Below are 10,490 nucleotides of genomic sequence, written 5' to 3'. Positions count from 1 at the left end.
AAATTATACTGACTCTAAGCTTTTGAATGGTATAGTGTATAATGTTACAAAAGCTTTTTATTTCACATAAATACTGATCTTTGGATCCTTCTATTCATCAAAGAATCCAGAAAAAATTTACTCAACTGTTTTAAATATTGATAATAATAATAATTAATAAAGGTTTCTTGAGCAGCAAATCAGCATATTATAATGATTTCTGAAGGATGTGACACTGAAGACTGGAGTAATGATGCTGAAAAGTCAGCTTTGATCACAGCAATCATTTTAAAATGTATTCAAATAGAAAGCAGTTATTTTAAATAGTAAAAATATTTCACAACATTACTGCTTTTGCTGTACTTTGAATCAAATAAATTCAGGCTTGGTGAGCAGAAGAGACTTCTTTATAAAACATAAAAAATCTTACCGTTCAAAAACTGTTGACTTGTAGGTTATATAGATTACAGAAATGTTATATTGTAATGTTATATATAAAAAAATTCTGTCCCCCTCACTTCTGAAATGATGGCTACACCCCTGGTTGGAGTTATCTGCTTTTGCTATAAAACAAACTTTTAATATGTAAAAAAAACTTACTTTCAATTAACTTTAACTTTGTAAATTACCTGTATTTGTTTAAGTTAATATTACTTAATCAAAACAACCCAACTGCAGTTTGATTGATATTACTTGGAATGCGCAATTTAAAAAAACGTGATTTCTGGAGAAAAAAAAACGGAGTTATCGTTTTTTGCAAATGAAGTCTTCATATATAAATATAAACATGCATGTATATATTTAAGAAAAATGTTATGTTTATATATTCAACATATTTATATATAATATAAAATATAAGAATATAAATTTATACGTGTAAATACATGTAAATATTTTGAAAATATTCACTGTGTGTATTTATATATACATAATAAATATACACAGTACACATACATATATTATGTATACAAAAACCTTTATTTTGGATGTGATTAATCGCGATTAATCATTTGACGGCACTAATATATATATATGTATATTATGAACACACTGGCTTGTAGTGAAAAACAATGCCGTTTACTGCACGTTGTCATTCTTCTCGTTATTTCCCTATAGTGGCTAATGAATCGGAAGTCTCATCCATTGGCTTACTTCTGCATTGAAGAATAAGGTGGATACATATCTATGCTTGCCACAGAGGTCAAAGGAAGTCGAACAGTATTTAAATATTGTCAAACAGCCATTCAGATTTTTAAATATTTTTATTTGTAATAATGTTTTAACATATGCAACATATGTATATAAATGTTTTTTTTAATATGCAAAACTGTTGCCCAATTATAGCATTAGGTGTTTGCTTTCAAGTTATGAATGTGGCACACCTATCAAAATGGAATGTTTTAAAGAGAGGGTCAAAAACAGGATAGAAAATAGCCTATTACTTCTAAATGCTGTGTGTTTTTTGATGTGAAAATCTTGCTAACAATATAAGTGGACTGCAAAAAACATTATAAAATAAAACATAAATACATACATACATACTGTACATACATACATACATAAATATGCATTTTATGACCCCTTTATTGTAAAAGATTTATTATTGGTTCACTTGCAGAGGCAGGAAATTGACGAACAGACACGTGGAGTATGAAAGATTTAGGTGCTTTTATTTGTGTTATCTTTGAGTTACAGGTGGTTTTGATGACAAAGAGATGAATTAAGAGAAAGGAACGAAAAATGCAAGGAAATAGGACTTTGGAATGGAGGAGTAAACGGGGCGGAGCGGGGCGGGGTGGGGGGGGTGTGAAACAAATGTTTTCTTTTGTTTCTTTTCCTCATCCTCACTTTATCTTCTGTGTCTTCTCTTAGTGCTCAAATGTCTTTCTTTCTTAATATTTCTGTCTCTCCAAGAAAACAAATGGGAGACATTGATAGAGAAGGTGGCACTCTGTTACAGAGATGCACCATCTCTTTAAATATCTCCTCTGCTTATACATTTATGAAGGGAAACAATGGCAGAGAGAACAGAGAGATTGTGATTTTAGATTATTTTATTGAAAATTATCACATTAGCTCCATGTGCAGACAGCCCAAATTCTAACAGACCTCCAGTTTTGACACGTCTTTCTTTGAGAGGACAGATAGACCATGGGGAGACTGAAAATGTAACAAGATGTTGTGGTAATGAGAGGAGGTAGAGAGATGGTTGATGGACTGAGATTATTCTTCCTCTTTCTCCTCTCCATGTGTGATGACGTAGCAGATGTTCTTGTAGTCTACATTGCCAGCCACATCTGGAGGGAAGGCAGCCCAAAGATTTTTCATCTAAAAGAAAATAATCAGAAGATATTAAAGAATTGATCAGTAAATGGTTTAATGCTTTGCTACACATGGAAAAAAATCCCATATGTCTCCATATATGGCTCAGTTCACTCCTTCAATGTAGAGCGCTTTTTATAATACACATTCAGTATGTTTACATGCACAATTTTTATTTAAATCGGACTGAATTCATTCCGATTGATGAATCTGAATGTAGTGTTTACATGAATGCTAAATAAAGTGATCGGGTTGATGTGCACGTTTATATGTCACAAACTTCTAGGGCTGCCCCCTAATAGTAGAATAATCGTTAGTCGACCAGAAGAGGATTGGTCAGCCAAAATGTTATTAGTCGCTTAGTCGCACAGAAAAAAAAAATCAACGGGCGAAGTCACGCAGTCTGTGACTAACAGATCGTTAATGGCTGGTCTGGTAATACAGTACATCGACGGGCAGGACATCCAAAAGCTCAACTATCATTCATTGACCTCTCAAATATGGCTTATCATCTGAAATATGTAAGTATTAGCAACTTTACATGGCCACTCAATCTAATGTTATCCTAGAGAAATGTGCGCTGTTCAAGTGTCTGTGCTGAGTGTGGAAGCTGAACAGTAGTGCTTACTGGAGGACAGATGGAGGCGCCGGTGCACTGACTTGCTCTTAAAATACTGGTAATTTTTGGTCATACAGATAAGGGTAACACATCTTTCAAATCTGTAAAGACTCTACGTTTATTTGAGTGCACTCACAATACCGCGTTTTTGTAAAATAATGAAAGCAAACATGATGTGCTTTTTGCCGTCTCGGTCTGTGAACTTGAGCGCTAAATTCCGTGTATATCTTTTCCTTACAGACATTCAAAATATATCTATAGAGAGTGAAATGTCTACTTTCCAATGAACCAATTCAAATGGAAAACAAATTCTCAGATTATGTAATCCATGTGAAACGCATCCACTACTGCAAAGTCAGTGTCGCCGACTTCATCTCTTAATCCGAAAACAAAGAAAGCCGTTATTAGAAAGCACATTATTAAAATTGTAATGCAGTCTCCTTACTGTTTTTCCTTGACACATTGATAATCATTACTTCTGCCAGTGCGCTGTGGCAAGCTTTATGTGTGTACTTGAGCACTTACTAGGCTTTGTAGGCAATTAAAGGCTCATTATAATGATTTCAATGGTTTATTAAAAATCATGCGATTAGTTGACTAATGCTTCAAATGAACAACTACTAGTCGACCAGAAAAATCCTTAGTCGAGGGCAGCCCTACAAACTTCAAATCGGAATCCACCCCCTTCAATCCGATCGAAATTTCATTCCGATCGAGCCCAATCGGATCGATTAAGGTGTTTACATGAAGGCTTTTCAGCCCGACTGAGCCATCAATCCGATTACAAACGAATTATTTGGTTGCATGTAAACGTAGCCATTGTTTCAAAGCAAATTTATAATACCTTAAGCATCTGCATGTGGTTTTGTGATTTTGGAGTGAAATTCACTGTTGTTAATATATCACTTAAAGAAAAATTATAACTGCACACTTGCTTAAGTATAGACTTTCTTTTATTATCAACGATATTTTTTTTTTAATCCTGATGAAGGTTCTCACGCCAAAACATTGATAATAAAAGAAAGTCTATACTTAAGCGAGTGTGCAGTTATAATTTTTCTTTAAGTTTCTTCTCTTAACTGGCACCTTCAGAGGTGTGAGTTTGCTTCACCATTGTTAATATATCACTGCCATAATTACAGTGGATAGCTGTACACAAACATTTGTTGCTGCTATAACACACCCTTTTTGTGGAATTTTGTACCTGCTCACCAAAACTATATACTCCCAGAGCAGAAATTTGCAGGAACACAGGAATGAAACAGAAGCCATTTGCCTTATTAGAAGTCAGTGTACCATCAGAATGATTTTAAAACTGAAATATCAAGGTAAACATTTTTTACATACATTTGCTTTAATGCTTAATTTTTTGTTGCTAAATGTAAATTCATGTAAATTTTGAGATTATAAAAATCTATTTATAAAAATTATATTAGAATTTATAAAAATGTATCACATTTATCAGTTTGGAGCTGGGCAATAGTGTAATTGTATTTCTAAGGGATATTTTTCACTTTTATTGCTTGCCAGGCAAACAGTAATTACACACTTCGCAGAAAAACAAACCGCACAATTTGAATTTGGTACATGGCCGTAGCACTAATGGTGTGGGATAATTACACATACATGGAACTTAAAGTATGAGAAAATGTAACTGTGATTCCTGAATTAGCAAACACCACTAATTAAAATAATCCAACTACAACTAACCTCCTCAGCGGTAAACCTGTCGCACTGGGTGGTCAGGAGTTCCTCAAGGCTGAAAATAAAATAAAATATTACATTCTTGAAAATGGCCTTTCACTATAGTTGTTTATTCATTCTCTAGTGTGAACACCAATAGGTCAGGATACTTACAATTCCTTCTTGATGGTGCCTGTAGCCTCAGGGTCCAGGACTTTGAAAGCACTCAAGATAACATCCTCAGGATCAGCGCCTAAATGAAGAGTTTGATGAATAGTTGTGAATTCTTGATCTGAATGCTTGATGTGAGATGTCAACACTTCAAATATACAATATAAATATAAAACTATATTTTCAACATTTTCTGGAGAAAATTAAAATGTTTTTTTGTCTATGAAAAACGTGCTGCCATAAATCTAAGATATTTGATGTTTCCAGGGCATTGCTGTGTAGAGATTGTTCTGGGTGGTTGCTTACTCACTTGAGTCAAAAATGCCAATGTACAAGTATTTATTATATTGTGGTCTCTAGATATGATTTAGGATTCTCCTTCATTGTCAGTGTAAGTCTAAAGGTGCTGCTTTGCACTTTTTGTCATCGTCCTGTAGCTCAAACAGTGAAGCATTGTGCTAGCAACACCAAGGTCATAGGTTTCATTCCTAAAGAAATTAATTAACTGATTAATTTTTGATCTTTAAAGCACTGTAAGTCATTTTAAATAACAGTGTCTTCCAAATGCATGTAAATGTCCCAGCAACTTAGAGTTATGTGTTCAGGTAAAGTTTACAAAGTTTAATACTTAACCCCAAACCAAATGTATTAGCAACAGACATTACAAGAATAAACTAAGTCAGAAAAGATTTGGACTCACCCTTCAGCTTCTCACCAAACATGGTGAGGAAGACAGTGAAGTTGATGGGGCCACTAGCCTCTTTGACCATGGCTTCCAGCTCCTCGTTTTTCACATTTAGCTGACCCATGGAGGCCAGCACATCTCTCAGATCATCCTTGCTGATAATACCATCCCTGTTCTGGTCGATGATTGTGAAAGCCTGTTTGTTTTAGAGAGTGTTAGACAGTTAATTAACTTCTAATTGCATCATAGGTCCCAAAAGATACACATGTTGTCTTCATACAAGAAAATATTATTTTTGTAGTTATGAAATTTTTCCCTTCTGGCATCAGGTTTTGATGTTTTTCTTCAGAATATCTATGAAACTTGAGATGACATCTGAGACCAAGTATCTTGGCAGCTGCTGCCCACTTGTCTTTCTAAGCTGTTAAAAGGTCACAGAATGTACAACAAGACTGGGGATATTTAAAGAGGGGGGATTGGTTACATTTGCCAGCCCCAACTAATCTCTTTACCACCCCTCTTTACTACTTACAATAGCTATAAAACTGTAAGTGTAAGTATAAACTGTAAATATAGTTAACGCTCATGCCATTGGTTATTGAACATAAAACCAATACTACACTTTGTGATTACTTTCTTCCAGTGGTTGAATAGTTCTAAAATCGACCACTTTCTGAGTTACTAGTTAAAACATAGAAATCTGCAATCTAAAATTTTCAAGGTTTTCAAACACATGAGCATGGGAGCATGTAATTAATGACTACTGATTTGACTGATGTTAAAACTATCCTCTTAAGTTCCTCTAAATGTTAATGTATTGGACTTAGGTTTAGCAGAAATTTACCTCCTTGTACTCCTGGATCTGGCTCTGCTCAAACATGGAGAATACATTAGAGCTGCCGCCCTCTGCCTGCTGCCTCCTCTTGGCCTTCTTGGGTGCCTAGAGGGAAAAACATACACGAAGACTGAAATAATATGCTAAATTTTTTTGCTACTCAATATTAACAGTTGCAACATGTAAGGTTGTTAAATGCACTGGCAAATGCACTTCCTATCTATCTATCTATCTATCTATCTATCTGTCTGTCTGTCTGTCTGTCTATCTATCGCCACCGATTAATCTATCATCAAATGATAAGAAGTGTTCATCAATTAATCTCATTATAAAAAAGAGTGTTTATATTTTTTGTGGAAAACCTTCTACAAAAAAACACTCACCATCTCTCAAAGTTTTTGCAGTTGGTAAAAAGAGGGGAAGTATACACCACGCTGATGTGACTGACATCTTTGTAGTTCCCCTCTGGGGTCTTATATACTGGCCTGGGTGTGCTAACTTTAGCCTGAACATCGGGTTTAGGAAAGTGAGAGCTGGTGAAAGTACAAGAGAGGAGGTATATGGGGTGCTTTGGTGTCACTTTTCATTCCTGATCCAAAATAGGATTTGCACGCCTTGGAATGAGGTGAATTCAGTCCAGTAATTTTGGCAATAGTTTGGTTTAACTTGCGGACAAATATGGCAAGCCCAAGAGATTGTTGCTGGCTTGACTTAAGGGCTCAGTTTCTTTTTATTAAATATTTAGTAAATATTATTGACTCTGTCTTGTAAGACTGAACAGTTACAGCAAGAATTTCTTATTATCAGTGATTAAAACTGCTTAATATCCTAATCATTTTATCATGTAACTAAGGACCAAACAATAGATTCTGAGTTAGTGTTGTTCACCTATTCAAAAGATCTAAACTACTGAGCCTCTTTATTAGAGACAAACATTACTACTATCACAGTTAATGAGCATTTGGTGAGTTTGAATATTTATAAGACCTTGTTTGCTTTGTGGCGTATATAGCTTAAGGTCTAAAAGTGTTCAGCAATATTCTTGCATAATCTACTGAAATATCCAATATATGCAATATAACACTTTCTTGTGTGTCCAGTAAGAAAGCCTTTTTCTTTGCACATACAGTGCAAATATAATGTAAATATAATGGCATATCCTGCTAATACCATCAGTCATATCAGTCTTGAAAGTAAAATATTACTATATTATGTAGCTTATATTAGCTTACATATAAGCTTATGTAGTTTATTACTTATGATAGATTAGCTTTTGTTCCCTACATAACTTTTTTTGTGATTCTATGTTTTTCACTCCTCTTGTAATACTTGTGCAAGTCACTAACTGTAAACATAAATACATGTAAATACGTTTTTGAACATTAAAAAATGTAAATTAGTTAAGATTTGCTCGAAACAGTGGCGAACTAACAACATATTAACATATTGGCAAGTGATAAAGGTGCTGTATTGTATGGTATATATTACATGAATAAATGTCTGAATGTAAGGGACGTTTGATGACTAAACATATTTTTCAAGTACTGGGGCTCTATATTGGGGAGCTTATAGGCTCCTGGTATAGTCCAAAACAGTGTTCTGCAGCCCTCCCACTTCACACCATATATGCATCCATAGCTGGACATTTATCATGGTCCCAACACTGAAGGTATGCATTCAAATACAGGGTTGTGGGAACTGACACTACCTCTCTGCAGGGAGCTTGCTCTTATGGTCTTTTTTATTTGTATTTCGGGTGACTGCTTATAGCTATTTATTATGCCATAAACACATTTCTTAATCCTGTCTTCAGATTGCTTTGATATATTAAGTATTTATGCTAGACAGCAATGAAAATAAATGTTTGGGGGGAAACTCCTCCAGAAAGCAGCCAAAGAGATTTTACTTCCTTTAAAATCACAGCCATGACAGTTCATCACAATCTCTCATAATTAGGCGGCAGTTTTTTTGCTATTCCAATAGCCGCATTCGTTACCTTATCACTTACAGATCTCATTATTTGCACACAAATAACATGGCTACTTCTGTAATTTATGTTGGCGAGGCCCTGTAGAGTTAGCTTCTTTTGGGTGTTTTGCTTTTAAGTGATAGGACTATGTCAAAGACGAATTGCTTCTGTGATAATTAAATTTGTCTTTGCAAAATGCACAGATTTCTTTTGTATAATCCAATGACTCATCGGGCAGTGTCTTATAGTGAAACCTTCCACCTAAAACTCCTTCCTTGTTCTTATCCATCAATAGCCAGGGTGATTCGGTTCAGCCGAACTCAGGACTATAGGGTTGTGTGCCCATAACGCACAAGTCTGCCGGAAAAAAATGTTTTATGTGTGTATGTATGAAAGAAAGAAAGAATAAAACTGTTTTTTTTTGTAACACGTTAAATATTTTAAATTGCAAATAAAATTGTTTTGATAGCACTATTAATTACCTAAATGAAACATCAATGAGAATTTCATTAAGTCTAGTTACCCATAGAGCAAATGTATATATTTTATGTAAATTATGTATTTTAAAATATAGAAAAATATGGCCTCAATTAATTAAATTAATTTGTGACAGTAAAACATTTACAAAAAATGTCAGTTCCAAATAACTTTCTAATCAAATAATCCTGAAAGTTGTGATTTCCACAAAACCATTAATTCAACTTTTTTTTTTCAACATTGATGAAAATAAGAAATCTTAATCAGTAAATCAGCATATTAGAATGATTTCTGAATGATCATATGACACTGAAGACTAGAATAATGGTTGCTGAAAATTCAGCTTTCTATCACAGGAATAAATTACATTTTAAAATGTATTAAAACAAAAAAACAGCTTTTTAAAATTGCAATATTTAATGATATTACTTTTTACAGTATTTTTCAAGTAAAATACAGCTTATATACACATGCATTGTTCAAAATATATTTTAGAACATCACTGAATGCCTCTCACTGTGTTAAAGCTATACATTTTATTGGAAAGTATGTTTCCTGAGAATCACTCATAAATTTACAGTTAATTCTCTTGTCTCGTAAGTAATATTTTTGTAATGTACTTTGAAATTGGAAGATTTTGCCATGTGAAGAGTGACCCCTGAGTAATAATATATTGACCTGAAATTTTATAAGTGGTCATGGCATAAGTAGTTTATTTAAAATAACTGAACAGTTTAAGGGCCACTAAGCAAAGGTGTAGTGAAAAAAAGAGACAGAATAGAACAGAACAGAAATAACTCGTTATCCCCCGGTTTTCACACACCCCTTTTTGAACAAATGAATAGCGTCCAAGTGTGGAAACTGTTTCACGCTAGCCCAAATGTTCTTTTTCCAATAACACATTTTCTTCTGGCCTTACACACACAGATAAACATACTTTCACTCATGGCTGTTGTCACCTGCTCTATAACCACATGCCCTCTTCCCTCCCGAGCTAAATATAGGGCAGGGGTACCCAAATTTTTGTCAGTTGAGCTCCTTAGATGTAAAATATACAAGCACCCCCAAAGATTTTAAGCACGTTTTAATCATTTAATTACACTGGTGTTTCAGGAACCCAATCATAATTATTAATAATAATAATAATATTATTATTATTATTATTATTATGTTTCTCTCACCTGTGGCTTGAGATGTTGGGATAGACAAACCATTTGGAGAACAGATAGATGGATTAATAAATAAGTAAATTGAATTTACATTATAATAATAGTTTTTGTAATAATAGTGTGCCGTATGTATAAAGGAAAAAATAGGCAGTGTTTTGGGAATAAAGGGGTAACAACCTGGAAATTTAAAAATTGTATATACTGTAAGTATTTTATAACCAAGGGGTACTTATTGTAAAATAATTACGTACAGCCTACTATATTTGCAACTATCTAAAATTTGGGAGTAATTAAGCAAGAACAATGAAACAATAGTGTGACCTACCTATACCTGCTCCATGATTGTTTCTCATTTGATTCCAGGTGTGTCTCGTCTTCCCCTGATTAAGTTCTGTATTTAAAGTGTTTCCTGTTTTGAGTTCCTTGTCCGGTATTGTTCGTCCGAGTGCTACGTGTTTTCCGTGTTCCCTTGAGTTCATTAAAATCTCTCGATTGATGTACTCCTCGTCTCCTTCGATCCTCGCTCCGCACTCCTCACAAGGCGCATTTCCATTACCCTTCAAATTGCGCAATGTGGCTCT

General features: G+C 34.2%; 1 protein-coding gene across 3 annotated transcripts in view; it reads right to left on the bottom strand.

The window, feature by feature from the left end:
• LOC107670924 (myosin regulatory light chain 2, skeletal muscle isoform type 2) overlaps positions 1 to 6,747 on the bottom strand; it is a 16,704-nt gene extending 9,957 nt beyond the window's left edge. The window contains exons 1-7 of one of the 3 annotated variants that reach the window (XM_016463747.1): positions 6,678 to 6,747; positions 6,304 to 6,399; positions 5,475 to 5,655; positions 4,778 to 4,856; positions 4,631 to 4,679; positions 2,198 to 2,307; positions 1,414 to 1,423 (exon numbers count right to left, since the gene is read on the bottom strand). In XM_016463747.1, the coding sequence (XP_016319233.1) occupies positions 2,203 to 2,307; positions 4,631 to 4,679; positions 4,778 to 4,856; positions 5,475 to 5,655; positions 6,304 to 6,399; positions 6,678 to 6,680 (513 nt within the window). In that variant the 5' untranslated portion in view covers positions 6,681 to 6,747 and the 3' untranslated portion in view covers positions 1,414 to 1,423; positions 2,198 to 2,202. Of the gene's footprint in view, positions 1 to 1,413; positions 1,424 to 1,647; positions 2,308 to 4,630; positions 4,680 to 4,777; positions 4,857 to 5,474; positions 5,656 to 6,303; positions 6,400 to 6,677 lie in introns of those variants that run through there. The other 2 variants (XM_016463746.1, XM_016463745.1) reach the window with 2 other exon arrangements.
• Positions 6,748 to 10,490: the final 3,743 nt, after the last annotated feature.

Source organism: Sinocyclocheilus anshuiensis, unplaced genomic scaffold, assembly GCF_001515605.1.
Source record: "Sinocyclocheilus anshuiensis isolate Anshui unplaced genomic scaffold, SAMN03320099.WGS_v1.1 scaffold2763, whole genome shotgun sequence".
In the NCBI taxonomy this organism is placed as follows: Eukaryota; Metazoa; Chordata; class Actinopteri; order Cypriniformes; family Cyprinidae; genus Sinocyclocheilus; species Sinocyclocheilus anshuiensis.
The sequence above is the reverse complement of the archived record's forward strand: the minus strand, read 5'-3'. Positions and strand labels throughout refer to the sequence as shown.